A 19,044-nucleotide genomic window follows, 5' to 3' on the forward strand; every position below is an offset into this window, starting at 1 on the left:
GAATGAAAACTGGCCTTTTCCAGTCCTGTGGCCACTGCTGAGTTTTCCAAATTTGCTGGCATATTGAGTGCAGCACTTTCATAGCATTATCTTTCAGGATTTGAAATAGCTCAACTGGAATTCCATCACCTCCACTAGCTTTGTTCGTAGTGATGCTTTCTAAGGCCCACTTGACTTCACATTCCAGGATGTCTGGCTCTAGGTCAGTGATCACACCATCGTGATTATCTGGGTTGTGAAGATCTTTTTTGTACAGTTCTTCAGTTTATTCCTGCCACCTCTTCTTAATATCTTCTGCTTCTGTTAGGTCCATATCATTTCTGTCCTCTATCGAGCCCATCTTTGCATGAAAAGTTCCATTGGTATCTCTAATTTTCTTGAAGAGATCTCTAGTCTTTCCCATTCTGTTGTTTTCCTCTAATTCTTTGCATTGATCACTGAAGAAGGCTTTCTTATCTCTTCTTGCTATTCTTCGGAACTCTGCATTCAGATGATTATATCTTTCCTTTTCTCCTTTGCTTTTCGCTTCTCTTCTTTTCACAGCTATTTGTAAGGCCTCCCCAGACAGCCATTTTGCTTTTTTGCATTTCTTTTCCATGGGGATGGTCTTGATCCCGGTCTCCTGGACAATGTCATGAACCTCATTCCATAGTTCATCAGGCACTCTATCTTATCAGATCTAGGTCCTTAAATCTATTTCTCACTTCTACTGTATAATCATAAGGGATTTGATTTAAGTCATACCTGAATGGTCTAGTGGTTTCCCCTACTTTCTTCAATTTAAGTCTGAATTTGGCAATAAGGAGTTCATGGTCTGAGCCACAGTCAGCTCCTGGTCTTGTTTTTGCTGACTCTATAGAGCTTCTCCATCTTTGGCTGCAAAGAATATAATCAATCTGATTTCGGTGTTGACCATCTGGTGATGTCCATGTGTAGAGTTTCTTTTGTGTTGTTGGAAGAGGGTGTTTGTTATGACCACTGCATTTTCTTGGCAAAACTCAGTCTTTGCCCTGCTTCATTTCATATTCCAAGGCCAAATTTACCTGTTACTCCAGGTGTTTCTTGACTTCCTACTTTTGTATTCCAGTCCCCTATAATGAAAAATACATCTTTTTTGAGTGTTAGCAATGCCTTTTTTTCATAATATTTTATCTTGTTAATTGCTCAGCTGTGTCTGACTCTTTCCAACAAAGGCTGAATAGATGTAACAAATGTGATAGTTTATATCATCAGTTCAGCTCAGTCACTCAGTCATGTCCAAATCTTTGCGACCCCATGAATTGCAGCATTCCAGGCTTCCCTGTCCACCACCAACTTCCAGAGTTTACTCAAACTCATGTTCATTGAGTCAGGGATGTCATCCAACCATCTCGTCCTCTGTCCTCCCCTTCTCCTCCCGCCTTCATTTTTCCCAGCATCAGGGTCTTTTCAAATGAGTCAGGACTTCAGCATCAGTCCTTCCAATGAATATTCACAATTTATTTCCTTTAGGAAGAATAGCAGCAGAGCTACAGCAATAGTTAAAATCTTAGAAACCAAATGCTAATTGAAATATGTATTTTCAGAAATTTCTCAGAAGACTGCATTTAAAATTGTAGTATTTTGTAAAGATGAAAAAAAAAAAAACACATGCAAAACTAAATAATTCATCGCAAAATTAAATAGTATATTGTTGAGTATAACCTTCTTAATAATATTAGTTCTTGAGTACAGTGATATGATAAAATATATTTATTATTATGCTTTGCACTATCTTCTTTGTTGATATTGAGTTAAATATATAGACTTCTAACTTTGTTGTTGTTTAGTCAGTAAGTTGTATCCAACTCTTTTTTTACTCCATGGACTGTAGCCCTCCAGACTCTTCAGTCCATGTGATTCTCCAGGCAAGAATACTGGAGTGGGTTGCAATTTCCTACTCTAGGATATCTTTCCAATCCAGGGATCAAACACACGTCTCTTGTATCTCCTGCATTGGCAGGTGGATTCTTCATCACTACACCACTTGGGAAGCCCCTTTTTCATAATAAGTCACTCTAAATAAGCAAATATTTTAATCAACATCAGGCTAACTTTAATATAATGGATCTATTTGTCTTTATAATATAAAATTGACTGATATGATACATCAGCATCCCATTATCTTTTATTTTACATTGACAAAATATCATAAGTGCCAATTCTATTAGTCATTATATTAAGCTATTCATACAATATATTAATTTTAATATTCTATAACTTTTTTCTGTATATTTAGGTTTCCATGGTGGCTCCATGGTAAAGAACCTGCATGCCAAGGCAGGAGACACAGGTTTGATCCTAGGGTGTTTGATCCATAGTTGTTGGTTGTTGTACAATCACTCAGTCATGTCCAGATCTTTGCAACCCCATGGACTGTGGCACACCAAGCTTCCCTGTCCTTCACTATATCCCTGAGTTTGCTCAAATTCATGTTCACTGAGTCAGTGATGCCATCCAACAATCTCATCCTCTTTCATCCCCTTCTCCTCCTGCCTTCAATCTTTCCCAGCATCAGGCTCTTTTCCAGTGAGTCAGCTCTTCTCATCAGGTGGCCAAAATATTGGAGGTTCATCTTCAGCATCAGTCCTTCCAATGAATAATCAGGGCTGATTTCCTTTAGGATTGACTTGTTGGATCACCTTGCTGTCCAAGGGACTCTCAAGAGTCTTCTCCAGAGCCACATCTTGAAGGTATCAATTCTTCGGTGTTCAGCCTTTTTATTGTCCAGCTCTCACATCTGTACATGACTTCTGGGAAAAGCATAGCTTTGACTACATGGACCTTTGTAGGCGAAGTAATGTCTCTGCTTTTTAGTATGCTGCCTAGGTTTGTCACTTCTTTCCTTCCAAGAAGCAAGTGTCTTTTAATTCCATGGCTATGTCCGTTCTAACTGTTGCTTCTTGACCTGAATACAGGTTTCTCAGGAGGCAGATAAGGTGGTCTGGTATTCCCATCTGTTTAAGAATTTTCCACAATTTGTTGTGATCTACACAGTCAAAGGCTTTAGCTTAGTCAATAAAACAGAAGTAGGTTTTTTTTTTTTTTTTTTCTGTAACTCTCTTGCTTTTTCTATGATCCAGCGGATGTTGGCAATTTGATATTTGGACCTCTGCCTTTTCTGATTCCAGCTTGTGTATCTGGAAGTTCTCAGTTCACATATTGTTGAAGCCTAGATTGGAGAATTTTGAGCATTTCTTTGCTAGCAAGTGAAATGAGTGCTATTTTGCAGTAGTTTGAACATTTTTTGGCATTTCCTTCCTTGGAATTGGAATGAAAACTGACTTTTTCCAGTCCTGTGGCCAATGCTGAGTTTTCCAAATTTGCTGGCATATTGAATGCAGCACTTTGACAGCATTATCATTTAAGTTTTGGAACAAGCTCAGATGAAATTGCATCACCTCCACTAGCTTTGTTCACAGTGATGCATCCTAAGGTCCATTTTTGTTTGTTTGTTTGTTTGTTTAGAATGTATGGATATTACATTTTATATCTTACTTTTTGCTATGTATATTAAGAGAAGTATCCCTGTGTTTTTTCTTCCTCCTTTAATGCTTTGACTTTTTAGATAACTTTTATATTTAAAAAAAAAATCCCTAATTTCTTCTCTCCCTCTCTCCTTCCTTCTTTGTTTCCTTTTTTAATGATGAACTAAGAAACATTCCGGGAACTAAACAAATAATAGATTTTCTTTTATATACCACTATAATGGGTTTGGTATTATTTTGTTTAATCCACTGACAGATAATACCTCTCATGAGTGGGAGTATCTGATATTGATAGTAAAACTTTACTGGCCACAGAGAACAAGTTGTAGCATATTTTATCCTTTGTCTTCTGGGGAAAAGATTTATAAGATTGAAGATATTTTTTTTCTTTAACTTTAAGTAAAATTATCTAGGACTGATACTTTATCTTTGAAAACTATTTTTAACCTAAGAATTTATCTTCTTTAGTTATTGTAGTACCACTCTGATTTCCTACTTTTTTAAAAGCACCTATGTCATGTGTAATATATCCATTTTCTTAATGGATAATTAAATAATGGATAACTTAAATATCCATTTTCTTTAGTATTTTATGTATATGTATTTTATCCTTTTTTCCTAATATGTTTTGTTTTTGCCTTCTCATTAGTTTTTCCATTATGAATTCTATATTTTTAGCTTTGACATATAAATAAACCAAACATTTCTTTTCTTATATCTCATAACTAATAAACCTATTGAAAAATGGTAAGACTGCACTTTAGAAATATTTTAAAATAGTAGCTCTAATATATTGATATTTATCAGGGTTTTATATGAATTCTATGCTGTTCCAATTTAAATGATTCTTTTTATTTTTCCCCAAGTATGACTTGACACTGCAGACTGCATATATTGTCCTATAAGAATTTTATCCTTGTGTAAAGAACTTTATTTTCTCCAAGTTGATTTAGACTTGAAACCTTGAATGTTTTAAAGATTATCTTATTTTTTTCCAACTACTGTGCTTTTCTTAGATTAATGATGAAACCAATTGTTCATCTCTTGGACTTTGACAGCATACAGTGAGTTCTGACAACTTTCTCGCACTCCAGTTCCTGAATAACATGTAATTTCCTTGATATGACAAAGTATCATTTTAGCATTCATGTCATGCCATGGTGTACATTTTTCATTTTTCTGTAAGTTAATGAGTTCTAACAAAGAGTGCCTTCATAAAGTTGTCTTTTGCCAAAAGTCCTGCAGCAGCATGTGGGGCTAGTGACAAGCTACAGTATTAAGGAGATTGGTTTTAAATCAAGTCTCTAAAGTGTGCATGGAAATACTAAATGCATCCCTATGTGTTTTGCAGACAATCCGAGCTTGCTGAGCCATGTCACAGTGGGTATTAGAGTTCTGGATGTCAATGACAATCCACCCGAGCTTGCCAGGGAATATGATATTGTTGTCTGTGAAAATTCTAAGCCTGGTCAGGTAAGTTAATTGTTTCATTCCTATAATTTGAATGGAAGAAAAATAAGCAGCTCTGTTTCTATTATTCTTAGGTATAATCCTCAAAAATCCCTCAGTGTTATTTTTGTGCTTAATACAAATAATTTTATAAAGCTTTAAGTACCAAATAGATTTTTTGAGAACCATAGAAAATAAATGTTCTCTGGATCACAAATGTAATTCAACAAATGAACTCCATCATGCATGTATTTTTTATGCCAATAAAATTATACTGAATGATTTGCATACAGCCCTGCATTAAGTGAGGAGGAAACAGTGAACTTTCCTGCCCTGATGAAGCTTATAAACTAGAGTGGGGAGAAGAGAATGGCCTGGTCTATTTTGGAGAGAATGAGGGAACAACATACAGTGGCCATTGAGTAATATTGATACAAGAAGGTGATTAGGTTTCAACATGAAGAATGTATATGTTTGAGAAGGTAGGGAGAATGAAGAATGGACAGAAGAACTGGAACTTGGAACCTGCATCTGGATGTAGCGTGGCAGCCAGATAAAGGAGCATGGTGATTCCATAGGGAGACTAGTATTGTTGATGCCCATAAAACAAGTGGGCTCTGGGAAGGGGATGTGCCTCTGTCTTCTCTACTATGTAACAAATTACACAAACTTAGCAGCTTCAAACACCTATTTAGCATCCCATAGTTTCTGCAGTCAGAATTCTGCTCACAGCTTAGCTCAGTCTCTGTAGGAATATCACAAGATGTAATCAAGCTGTGTTCTTACCTGAGGCTGGGAGAACTCTTCCATGCTCACATGGCTGTTGGTAGCATTCAGTTACTCTCAGCTGCAGACCTGAGAGTTTCAGTGTTCCCCAGAGTTTGGAGAGGCCACCACAGTTGGTTTTGCTTGTTTGTTTGTTGTTCATTTTGTGTTCGTTTCTCTTTTCTTTTTGTCATATAGGCTTTCCCAATATGGCCACTTCAAATAAACAGAGAGTCATTCTGAAGAGTCTGACGGTTTCATATAATGTAATGTGGTGTTACCAGTGTGATATATCATATTTCCATATTCTGTTGGTCAAAAGCAGGAAACAAGACACACCTAGAATTCAAGAAAGGGATCACAATGAGGCATGGATTCCATGATGGACACCTTGACGTCTGTCTGTCACATGAATCAAAAGAAGTCAAAATGGTCTGGATCTAGTTCAGTCAGATAACCCCTTTCACTGATTTGTTAAACCAGAGTAAATATATCATACAAAATTATTTTAAATCATTTTGAAACATGATAAAATTATGGTTGTGAGAAACATTGCCTTGTGTTTTTGTGTATAAGGACAATCAGGTATGGCTTGTTAAAGTAATCACTGCTTATATGTTTTTAATATCTCCAGAGGACATATTTACATATGTATAAATGCAGGACTCTTTATATAAAGCTTAAATAAAGTTTTCTCATGTCCATTCCTCACAGGAAAGTGAGGAACAAAATGATTAAAAATTGTATTATTTTTACGTATTAACAGGTTATCTGTTTTACTGTTAGCAATATATTAAGGTTATCACTTCTGGTGCTTAATTTTTTTTTCCACTTCACCATGTGAAAAAAAAGCAGAGTTTTGTGGTACATATATAAAATGATTTACTTACCAAATCACACTTCAATAGTGCTAGAAATGGATTCACACACTCTAAAATTATTTTCTTAGCATATATTATACAAATACAATTGAAGAGGAAAATGTTAAATATTCAAATAGAAAATTTAGATTTAAAAAAAAGTCATTTAACATGGGATTTCAATTTTTACTAGCATCAGATTAGACATAGCTGATGAGAAAATAGTGAAAGTAGAGAACTGCAAATTAGATTCGATTAAAATATTCATGTTAAAGAATGAAAGACAAGAAGGTAAAAAGTATAAATAAGAATAAGAAAAACATAGAACATGCAGATCTAATATACAAATTAACCAATTCTCAGAAGGATATTAAAAAGGAAAACTGGGCAGAAGTAATATTTGAAGCAATCATGACTGAAAGATTTTCCATACTGTTGGCAAACATAAAATCAAGAATTCAAGAAACAGAGAAAAACAAAAAGTTGAGCAACTGTTTATAAAAATAACTTAACCTAGATAAATTGAAATAAAATTTCAAAAATAAAGTTAAGCTTAAAATTTAAAATATCAAGTGAAAAGAGACATTATACTGTTAAGGAAAAATGCATGTAATGCCAGGCAGAGGTCCTAAGATGACACCAAAAGCATAATCAAAAAGTCAATAAATTTGACTTGATCAAAATTAAACATTTCTGTTTTCTGAAAGAACATTAAGAGGATGAGAAGTAAAATCATAGAGTAAAAAAAGATATTTCCAAACCATTTATTCAATGAAGGATTAGCATGCAGAATATAAAAAGAATATTCAAAACTTTCTAAAAGACAATTTTAAAAGCTGATTATTTAATCAGGAAGATAAAATCCCTCCCTAGGGGAAGATAATTCCCAAGAGCCAGAAGATAATATCTGGCAACCATAAATTATTTTCCTACAAAAAATATTCCTCAAAAATAAAGATAACAAAAGTTCATATTTAGACCAAAAAAAAAGAGAGAGAGAGAGAAAGAAAGTTTCTTACCATAATAAACATACTAATGATTTTTTTTTTTTGGGGGGGGGGAAGGGCAGGTAATCAAATTGGCAGTTTAAAGTAGCAAGAATTCTTAAAGACCAAATCAATCTGTAATTATATTGGTAACATTAAATTATTGATAAGTGAATAGCCCCTGTAAAACTCTTTACATTTGGGGTAATTGATAAACTACTGAATTATAATAGATTGTAGAAAACCTATAACTTTAAGTGACAAAATAGTAAAAGTCTGTGTAACTAACATAATATAAATTATAATTTAAAATATTCCTAAATAAAGTGATCTTAAAGTTTTATTTTTGACCTTTATTACATTAATTAAAATTTAAGGACTAAAGAGCCTCTTTATGAAAGTGAAGAGGAGAGTGAAAAAGTTGACTTAAAACTCAGCTTTCAGAAAACTAAGATCATGGCATCGGGTCTCATCACTTCATGTCAAATAGATGGGGAAAAAATGGACTTTATATTTTGGGGCTCCAAAAAGTGACTTTTTAATTTCTGCAACCATGAAAAGCAGAGATATTACTTTGCTAATAAATGTCCATCTAGTCAAAGCTATGGTTTTACCAGTAGTCATGTATGGATGTGAAAGTTGGACTATAAAGAAAGCTGAGCACAGAAGAATTGATGTTTTTGAACTGTGCTGTTGGATAAAACTATTGTGAGTCCTTTGGACAGCAAGAAGATCCAACCACTCCATCCTAAAGGAAATCAGTCCTGAATATTCATTGGAAGGACTGATGTTGAAGCTGAAACTCCAATACTTTGGCCACATGATGCAAAGAACTGACTTATTGGAAAAGACCCTGATGCTTGGAAAGATTGAAGGTGGGAGGAGAAGGGGATGACAGAGGATGAGATGGTTGGATGGCATCACCCACTAAATGGACATGAGTTTGAGTAAGCTTTGGGTGTTGGTGATGGACAAGGAAGCCTGGCGTGCTATAGTCCATGGGGTGGCAAAGAGTCAGACACGACTGAGCAACTGAGCTGAACTAATATTAATTAAAATATTCATTGATTTAAATAATTTACACAGTGACAATACTGTTGCATGTGGCTTTATTTTAATTTCTTTATATTTTACACTACAAAGATACAGGGAAATTATTTTTATATAGGATCTATTTTAAAGGATTATAGAAGGGCATATTAAAAACTAAGATGTAATCCTAATAAAATATATAACCAATTTAATATTTCCAAAACAACCCAGAAAATTCTGTGAAATTTTTAAAGCTTTAAATTTTTAAAGCTAAAGTTAAAGTTACAAATTTTCATATTTGCCCTTAAGATATAGTTTTGTCTTTTAACACAAGATAGCAAAATAAAAGGGAAAGGTTTAGTACATAAAATTATAATAGCTAGGTAGAATCATGGTAATTAAAAAAATAATAAATAAGATAATAAATATAGAATGAGTTCAGTTCAGTTTAGTGGCTCAGTCGTGTCTGACTTTGTGCGACCCCATGGACTGCAGCACACCAGGCCTCTCTGTCCATCACCAACTCCTGGGGTTTACTCAAATTCATGTCCATTGAGTCAGTGATGCCATCCAATCATCTCATTCTCTGTTATCCACTTCTCCTGCCTTCAATCTTTCCAAGCATCAGGGTCCTTTTCAATGAGAGTTCTTCGCATCAGGCAGCCAGGGTTTTGGAGTTTCAGCTTAAGCATCAGTCCTTCTAATTAATATTCAGGACTGATTTTCTTTAGGATGGACTGGTTGGATCTCCTTGCAATCCAAGTGACTCTCAAGAGTCTTCTCCAACACCACAGTTCAAAGGCATCAATACTTTGGCTCTCAGCTTTCTTTATAGTCCAACTCTCACATTCATACATGACTACTGTTAAAACCATAGCTTTGACTAGACAGACCTTTGTTGGCAAAGTAATGTCTCTGCTTTTTAATATGCTGTTTAGTTTGGTCATAACTTTTCTTCCAAGGAGCAAGTGTCTTTTAATTTCATGCGTGCAGTCACCATCTACAGTGATTTTTCGAGACCCCCAAAATAAAGTCTGTCACTATTTCCACTGTTTCCCTATCTATTTGCCATGGATGATGGGACCAGATGCTATGATCTTAGTTTTCTGAATGTTGAGTTTTAAGCCAACTTTTTCACTCACCTCTTTCACTTTCATCAAGAGACTTTTCAGTTCTTCTTTGCTTTCTGCCATAAGGTTGGTGTCATCTGCATATCTGAGATTATTGATATTTCTCCTGGCAATCTTGATTCCAGCTTGTGCTTCATCCAGCCCAGTGTTTCTCATAATGGAGAAAAATAAAAATTAAATAAAATAATGTAAACTTAAAGAAGTATATGTCAGCATTTATATTAAAATGACATAACCAAAATACTTTAAAAATATCTATTCTCATAATAGGTAAGAAAAAATGTCAACTTAATGTTGTTTATAAGAGATCCATAGTCAATATAGTAAAAAGCTTGAAAGAAAAATCAAGAAATTACTTGCATAATTGCCACATACATACTCACCAACTACATACACACATACAAAGATACAAATTATCCAAGGAAATATTGGTAATATACAGAAGCACACTTATTAATATAAAAAGGGTCAATGCAATAGACAGAAACAATTTTAAATTTTATATATTTATCAAAATTTCTTCAAAATAAATAAAGTAAAAATGTATAGTAAAATAAAGAAAAATATACAAGTCCATTATTATATTGTGAGTTTTAGTATGGTTTTGCAAGAAATTGATAGAATAATAATATAAAATGTTAGTAAATAAGCTAAAAATTTGAGCACCACAATTAACCAAGCATTACTGTTTAACACATACATAATATTGCAGTGAACAAATTTAAATTACATTGGTTAAAATTTTACATAGATATTGACCAAATTTCTTCCATATTCAGCAGCACAAAGCAAGTTTTAGTAATTGTCAATATTTGACTTCATCTTATTACAATAAAATAATGTTAGATACTAATTCAAAAATATTACTAGAAAAACTCCACCAAAATTTAAGTCATTTCTAAATAAGCATGAGCCAATAAAGTAATATAAATTGAAAATATTTCCATGGAATTATAATCAAAATATACTGTATCAAAAAGGAAAAAAAAAAGGCAATCAGTTTTTTACTCATTTTATAGTGATAACAAAAGTTTGAAATCAAAACTTGTAAGGATATAATTTGAATTATATTCTCTTTCATGAACATAGAAATATCATAAACAAAATATTGTCAAAGAGAATCCAGAAAAAGTAATACTTTAAATTGGAAAGGAGAAAAATTAAAACTCATTTTGATAGATGAAACAAAATTTTTGATAAAGTTAAATACTCATTATTAATAGCAGTGCTACTAATAGTAGTGGTGATACCACTACATTGCTATTGTTTGTGACCCCATGAACTGTAGCCCACCAGGCTCCTCTGTCCATGGGATTTCCTAGGCAAGAATACTGGAGTGGGTAGCCATTTCCTTCTCCAGGGGATCTTCCCAACCTGGGGACTGAACCTGTGTCTCATGTCTCCTGCATTGGCAGTCATATTCTCTACCTCTAGTACCACCTGGGAAGCCTTTTTTTAAAAAATATAACTGTTATTATTTTTGAGAAGTAATTGCTAGGCTTGAAACCCCAAAGTTCTAATATATATTTTTAATATAAATTTATTTATTTTAATTGGAGGCTAATTACTTAACAATATTATAGTGATTTTGCCATACATTGAATCCGCCATGAGTGTACATGTGTTCCCCGTCCTGAACCCCCCTCCCACCTCCCTCCCCATACCATCCCTCTGGGTCATCCCAGTGCACCAGCACTGAGCACCCTGTCTCATGCATGGAACCTGGACAGGCGATTCGTTTCACATATGGTAATATACATGTTTCAATGTCATTCTCCAAATCATCCCACCCTCTCCCTCTCCAACAGACTCCAAAAGACTGTTCTCTACATCTGTGTCACTTTTGCTATCTCGCATACAGGGTTATCGTTACCATCTTTCTAGATTCCATATATATACGTTAGTATACTGTACTGGTGGAGAGGCAATGGCAACCCACTCCAGTACTCTTGCCTGGAAAATCCCATGGATGGAGGGGCCTGGTAGGCTGCAGTCCATGGGGTCGCTAGGAGTCGGATATGACTGAGTGACTTCACTTTATTTTTTCACTTTCGTGCATTGGAGAAGGAAATGGCAACCCACTCCAGTGTTCTTGCCTGGAGAATCCCAGGGACCGGGGAACCTGGTGAGCTGCCGTCTATGGGGTTGCACAGAGTTGGACACGACTGAAGCGACTTAGCAGCAGCAATTAAAAGCTGAAACTCCAGTGCTTTGGCCACCTCATGCGAAGAGTTGACTCACTGGAAAAGACTCTGATGCTGGGAGGGATTGGGGGCAGGAGGAAAAGGGGATGACAGAGGATGAGATGGCTGGAAAGCATCACCGACTCGATGGACATGAGTTTGGGTGAACTCCGGGAGTTGGTGTTGGACAGGGAGGCCTGGCGTGCTGTGATTCATGGGGTAGCAAAGAGTTGGACACAACTGAGCGACTGAACTGAACTGAACTGAACTGATACTGTATTGGTGTTTTTCTTTCTGGCTTACTTCACTCTGTATAATAGGCTCCAGTTTCATCCACCTCATTAGAACTGATTAAAATGTATTCTTTTTAATGGCTGAGTAATATTCCAGTGTGTATTGTGCCACATCTTTCTTATCAATTTGTCTGCTGATGGACATCTAGGTTGCTTCCAGGCCCTGGCTATTATAAACAATGCTGCGATGAACATTGGGGTACACGTGTCTCTTTCAATTCTGGTTTCCTTGGTGCGTATTCCCAGTAGTGGAATTGCTGGGTCATAAGGCAGTTCTATTTCCAGTTTTTTAAGGAAACTCCACACTGTTCTCCATAGTGGCTGTACTAGTTTGCATTCTCACCAACAGTGTAAAATGGTTCCCTTTTCTCCACACCCTCTCCAGCATTTATTGCTTGTAGACTTTTGGAGAGCAGCCATTCTGACTGGCATGAAATGGCACCTCATTGTGGTTTTGATTTGCATTTCTCTGATAATGAGTGATGTTGAGCATCTTTTCATGTGTTTGTTAGCCATCTGTATGTCTTTTTTTGAGAAATGTCTGTTTAGTTCTTTTGGCCCATTTTTTGATTGGGTCATTTATTTTTCTGGAATTGAGCTGCAGGAGATGCTCGTATATTTTTGAGATTAATTCTTTGTCAGTTGCTTCATTTGCTATTATTTTCTCCCATTCTGAAGGCTGTCTTTTCACCTTGCTTATAGTTTCCTTTGTTGTGCAGAAGCTTTTAATTTTAATTAGGTCCCATTTGTTTAGTTTTGCTTTTATTTCCAATATTCTGGGAGGTGGGTCATAGATGATCCTGTTGTCATTTATGTCAGAGGGTGTTTTGCCTATGTTTTCCTCTAGGAGTTTTATAGTTTCTGGTCTTACGTTTAGATCTTTAATCGAGTTTGAGTTTATTTTTGTATATAGTGTTAGAAAGTGTTCTAGTTTCATTCTTTTACAAGTGGTTGACCAGTTTTCCCAGCACCATTTGTTAAAGAGATTATCTTTTCTCCATTGTGTATTCTTGCCTCATTTGTTGAAGATAAGGTGTCCATAGGTGTGTGGATTTATGTCTGGCTTTCTATTTTGTTCCACTGATCTATACTTCTGTCTTTGTGCCAGTACCATACCGTCTTGATGACTGTGGTTTTGTAGTAGAGCTTGAATTCCACCAGGTTGATTCCTCCAGTTTCATTCTTCTTTCTCAAGATTGCTTTGGCTATTTGAGGTTTTTTGTATTTCCATACAAATCGTGAGATTATTTGTTCTAGTTCTGTGAAAAATACCATTGGTAGCTTGATAAGGATTGCATTGCATCTATAGATTGCTTTGGGTAGTATACCCATTTTCACTATATTGATTCTTCCAATCCATGAACATGGTATATTTCTCCATCTATTTGTGTCCTCTTTGATTTCTTTCATCATTGTTTTATAGTTTTCTATATATATAAGTCTTTCTTCTTTAGGTAGATATATTCCTAAGTATTTTATTCTTTTCATTGCAGTGGTGAATGGAATTGTTTCCCTAATTTATCTTTCTGTTTTCTCATTGTTAGTGTATAGGAATGCAAGAGATTTCTTTGTTAATTTTATACCCTGCAAATATTATATTCATTGATTTTACTATATTCATTGACTAGCTCTAGTAATTTTCTGGTGGAATCTTTAGGATTTTCTATGTAGAGTATCATGTCATCTGTAAACCATGAGAGTTTTACTTCTTTTCCTATCTGGATTCCATTTATTTCTTTTTCTGACTGATTGTTGTGGCCAAAACTTCCAAAACTATGTTGAATAGTAGTGGTGAGAATGGGCACCCCTGTCTTGCTCCTGACTTTAGGGGAAATGCTTTCAATTTTTCACCATTAAGGATAATGTTCTAATATATTTAAATTAAATTATGTGATTACTTTGCATTCTTTAAGCACTATATTCACATTTAATATAATTGCTGTCTTTACTATCACAGTATCACATGATTTTAGTTGTCACTATAAGGAAAATATTCTTTATTGTATCTGAGATTTTTCCAAGTCTTTTACCAAAATGAATTTAGATTTTTCATTGAGGGGATAAAAACATCATGTTTACATATTGTTTATTACACCTGTATTTAAACAAATCATTACCCATTCAGTTCTATGAGCAACCCATTACAGAGAAAAATGGTCTTAATCTTTCTGTTACTTAATTTTACAGATTTTGGCTCATTTAATCTTAGTGTTGTACCATTTCTGGAGAAACTGTATATTTTGAGGCAGAGTTGGAATAGGAAACTATTCAAATAATGATTTGTGAAATAGGTTTTCCTATTGTATTTGTATTGCAACAGTTCCTCTTTCTATGACAATTACTTTTAGAATTGCAGACACTTCTATTATGGATGTTGTGCATTTAAATATAGCAGCATGTGGCTATGACAGAGACTGGTCTTTTCTGAAAGCAGAGGTTCAAACCACATGTAATAGTAGAGTTCTGGTTGGTTCAGGTATCAATATAAACTTCAAAAATATATTTCTCTGAGTTAATATATTTTCCTACTCTGGAAAAAATCTTTTGCATATGTTTTTATGAAAAAATTTTAAAGGAAAATCATGCATGCATGAAATTTTAAATCACTTCTCAAGTAGAGTGAATTCAAAATACTTAAGATGTGCCAATAACTAGGAAGTTTGAAAAATAGCAAAGGGAATTCTTTCTGTCTTATTCATATTGAATTTTTCCTCTGTATTTTTTATAAGTAAACTTAGAAAACATAACATATAAAAGAAAATATTTCACTACATAACACCAACCTCTGCCCACAAAATATCCAATTATTAATAGTACAGATCAGATCAGATCAGATCAGTCGCTCAGTCCTGTCCGACTCTTTGCGACCCCATGAATCGCAGCACACCGGGCCTCCCTGCCCATCACCAACTCCCGGAGTTCACTGAGACTCACGTCCATCGAGTCAGTGATGCCATCCAGCCATCTCATCCTCTGTCGTCCCCTTCTCCTCTTGCCCCCAATCCCTCCCAGCATCAGAGTCTTTTCCAATGAGTCAACTCTTTGCATGAGGGGGCCAAAGTACTGGAGTTTCAGCTTTAGCATCACTCCTTCCAAAGAAATCCAGGGCTGATCTCCTTCAGAATGGACTGGTTGGATCTCCTTGCAGTCCAAGAGACTCTCAAGAGTCTTCTCCAACACCACAGTTCAAAAGCATCAATTCTTCAGCTACTTGTCAAAGTTAAACTTCAACTAAGTAACAAAAGTTGGTATTATTTTCAATGATCATTTAAGATCATATTGTAGAGCAAATTCAATTAATTTTAAAGAAGATGCAATGCATTCCATAGAATTTTTTCTTCATTTTAATTTAAGTCTTAGATGGAGTTAGCACATTTCCCAAACAGAAAACTATGTTATTTGTATAAATTTCTGACACTATTTTTCCTAAGAAAATACTCTATAAGTAATGGATTTAATATGTTTTAAACATATTTAAACAAGTGGATTGAAAGTGGAAGTGTTTGTTGCTCAATCATATCCACCTCTTTGCGACCCCCTGGACCATAGCCCACCAGGATCCTCTGTCCATGGAATTATTCAGGAAAGAATACTGGAGTGGTTAGCCATTTCCTTCTCCAAGGATTGAACCTAGTTCTCCTTGCATTGCAGGCAGATTTTTTGCCATCTGAACCACTAAAGAAGCCCAAATAAGGGGATACATTTAATAAAAGAAATATAAAATTCGTTTTAATTAGTTTCTACCGAAAGTGTATCCTTATTCATGGGCATTATAAAAAAATTCTAGTAAGTATTTATAAATACAACTCATCAATTTGAGTTTTTCTCCTTTTGTTAGAGTAAATCTCAGGTCTTTCAAAGTAATTAAAGACTTTACACATTTAATACATAATGTGCAAGTGATAAAAAACATTTGAGTTCAGTTAGAAGGTATGCTATGCTATGCTAAGTCACTTCAGTCGTGTCCGATTCTGTGTGACCCCATAGACGGCAGCCTATCAGGCTCCCCTGTCCCTGGGATTCTCCAGGCAAGAACACGAGTGGGTTGCCATTTCCTTCTCCAATGTATGAAAGTGAGAAGAGAAAGTGAAGCTGCTCAGTCGTGTCCCACTCTTAGCGACCCCATGGACTGCAGCCTACCAGACTCCTCCGTCCATGGGATTTTCCAGGCAAGAGTACTGGAGTGGGGTGCCATTGCCTTCTCCGTTAGAAGGTATGAGAGTCAGAAAATAAAGTTTTATGGATCATACATCACCAACCAGTTGCACAAGCAGAGAGCACAAAAACTAAACAGAGTAGATAAATCAGTAAGTCTGAGAAAAGTGTAGAAAATATTGATAAAAGTGACATAGCAACTATCTAGATATCTGCCAGAAGTGTAAATCTCCTAAAAATCAGAAACATGTTTAACTTTCAAGTATGTTTTCTAAAAAATGTCTAAGGAAACAAATGAATATCCCATTTCCTATTGACAGAGAAAAAGTTAATAATAAAATAACCAATAGAGAAATTAAATATGCCTTCTCTCATCAAGAGAATATCTAGGAGTGGTAGATTAAAAAAAGACCAACATACTAGGTTTTTGGAAGCATCTTTCAAAAGTATTATGGAAAAATATTTAAGTATAGACGCATGTCCAACAATTCTACAGAAGTTCAAGATGTATGGTTCACTCTTAAACAAAATATGTGAACCAAATTATCATTTATTATGTAGATGAGACCTTGATCCCTTTCTGAAGAAAACAGATGTGCTCTATGTGAACTTTCTGGTAAACTGAGATTTGAAATTACCTGCAAGAAAATGGGAAGATTTATATTTTAAAGTTAATACAAAAAAAGTGTAAATATAATAGAATATGAATTATACCAATGTTTAACAAATTGAATAGGGTCATGTTTGTAAAAATATTAAGAAAATTTAAAATAAATTATAAATTAACTTTGAAAGGAGAAAATTGTTTCAAAGAAGTGATAGCAATAAGCATATAATAGCTCAGTTAATTTAATTGTTCTTTACCAACCCCCTCCAAAATTGCTTTCTAAGATAAGAGATAAACTTGCAAGTATGTCAGCATATTATGAGGTATCATTGAGAAAATAATATTGCCCATTTGAGAATCACAATGAATGAAAAATAGGGGTGGGAAAATATTTATTTCTTCCCTCAAAAAATTTACACAGCTGTCCGCAGAAATTTATACAGTTTCTGTGGGAAACTGGTTCCAACATCCCCCTTCTGTCCCTGGGATACCAAAATCCATAAATGCTCAAATCCTTTATATCAGTGGTGTAGTATTTGCATATAAACTTCACACATCCTTCTATATATTTTAAAATCATCTCTGGTAATTACAATATATGATACAATGTAAATATCATGTAAATAGTTGTAATTACAACATAAAGACCATTTAAATAGTTGCCACTGCATGGCAGTTTCAAGTTTCACTTTTTGGAAGTTTCTGAATTTTTAAGAAACATTTCTAGTCCATGGTGGTTGAGTCCACAGACTCAGAACCATGGATATGAAGGGTTGACTGTATTTGTTTTACTTATCCCTGAAAATGTGATATTTTATTTCCATCTGATACTAAGTAACTAATGTGTAGAAACTGCAATTGTGTTTTTAGAATCTGCACATTCTAAATTAAACTTGACTACACTAAAGTCTTTAACTGTGTGGATAACAACAGACTGTGAAAAATTCTTAAAGAGATGGAAATACCAGACCGCCTGACCTGCCTCCTGAGAAACCTGTATGCCAGTCAAGAAGAAACAGAACTGGACATGGAACAATGGACTGGTTCCAAATTGGAAAAGGAGTACATCAAGGCTGTATATTGTCACCCTGCTTATTTAACCTATACGCAGAATATAACATGTGAAATGCTGGACTGGATGAAGCATAAACAGGAAGTAAGCTTGCCAGGAGAAATACCAGTAAATTCAGACATGCAGATGATACCACTCTAATGGCAGAAAGCAAAGAGGGAATAGTCTCTTAATGAGGGTGAAAGAGAAGAGTGAAAAAGCTGACTTAAAACTCAACATTCAAAAAACTAACATCATGATATTCGGCCCTATCACTTTATGGCAAATAGATTGGGAAACAATGGAAACAGTGACCAAGTTTATTTTCTTGGACTCCAAAATCAGTATGAACAGTGAATGTAACGGCAGCTACAAAGTAAAAAAGATGCTTGCTCCTCGGAAGAAAAACCGTGACAAACCTACACAGCATGTTAAAAAGCAGAGACAAAATAAAAAAACAGAGACATTACTTTGTGGACAAAGGTCCATATAGTCAAAGCTATGGCTTTTCCAGTAGTCATGTATGGATGTGAGAGCTCTACCATAAAGTAGGTTGAGCACTGAATAATTGATGTTTTCTAATTGTGGTGCTGGATAAGACTTTTGAGAACCCCTTGGTAAGCAAGGAGATCAAACTAGTCGATCCTAAAGGAAATCAACCTTGAACATTCACTGGAAGGACTGATGCTTAAACTGAAGCTCCAATATGTTGACCACCTGATGCAAAGAGCCAATTCATTGAAAAAGACCCTGATGCTGGAAAAGATTGAGGGCAGGAGGAGAAGAGGGCAACAGAGGACGAGATGGCACTCCTGACTCAATGAACATGAGTTTGAGCAACTCTGGGAGATGGTGAAGGACAGGGAAGCCTGGCGTGCTACAGTCAGTGGAATTGCAAAGAGTCAGACATGATAGGACCGGACATCAACAATAAACTATAGAACTTTTCCTGCACTCGAAAAAAGTCATCAAGTTTCCTTCTGATTATCCATCAATTGATTCTATTTATAGTCAGAAGGCAATAACA

General features: G+C 35.1%; 1 protein-coding gene across 7 annotated transcripts in view; it reads left to right on the forward strand.

Moving 5' to 3' along the window:
- CDH18 (cadherin 18) overlaps positions 1 to 19,044 on the forward strand; it is a 1,278,678-nt gene that overhangs the window by 1,217,875 nt on the left and 41,759 nt on the right. For 6 of the 7 annotated variants that reach the window (XM_027520189.1, XM_027520190.1, XM_027520192.1 and 3 more), the window contains one exon: positions 4,858 to 4,979. In XM_027520189.1, coding sequence (XP_027375990.1) covers positions 4,858 to 4,979 — 122 coding nt within the window. Of the gene's footprint in view, positions 1 to 4,857; positions 4,980 to 5,918; positions 6,422 to 19,044 lie in introns of those variants that run through there. The other variant, XM_027520194.1, reaches the window with a different exon arrangement.

This window comes from Bos indicus x Bos taurus, chromosome 20 (genome assembly GCF_003369695.1).
Source record: "Bos indicus x Bos taurus breed Angus x Brahman F1 hybrid chromosome 20, Bos_hybrid_MaternalHap_v2.0, whole genome shotgun sequence".
Lineage (NCBI taxonomy): Eukaryota > Metazoa > Chordata > Mammalia > Artiodactyla > Bovidae > Bos > Bos indicus x Bos taurus.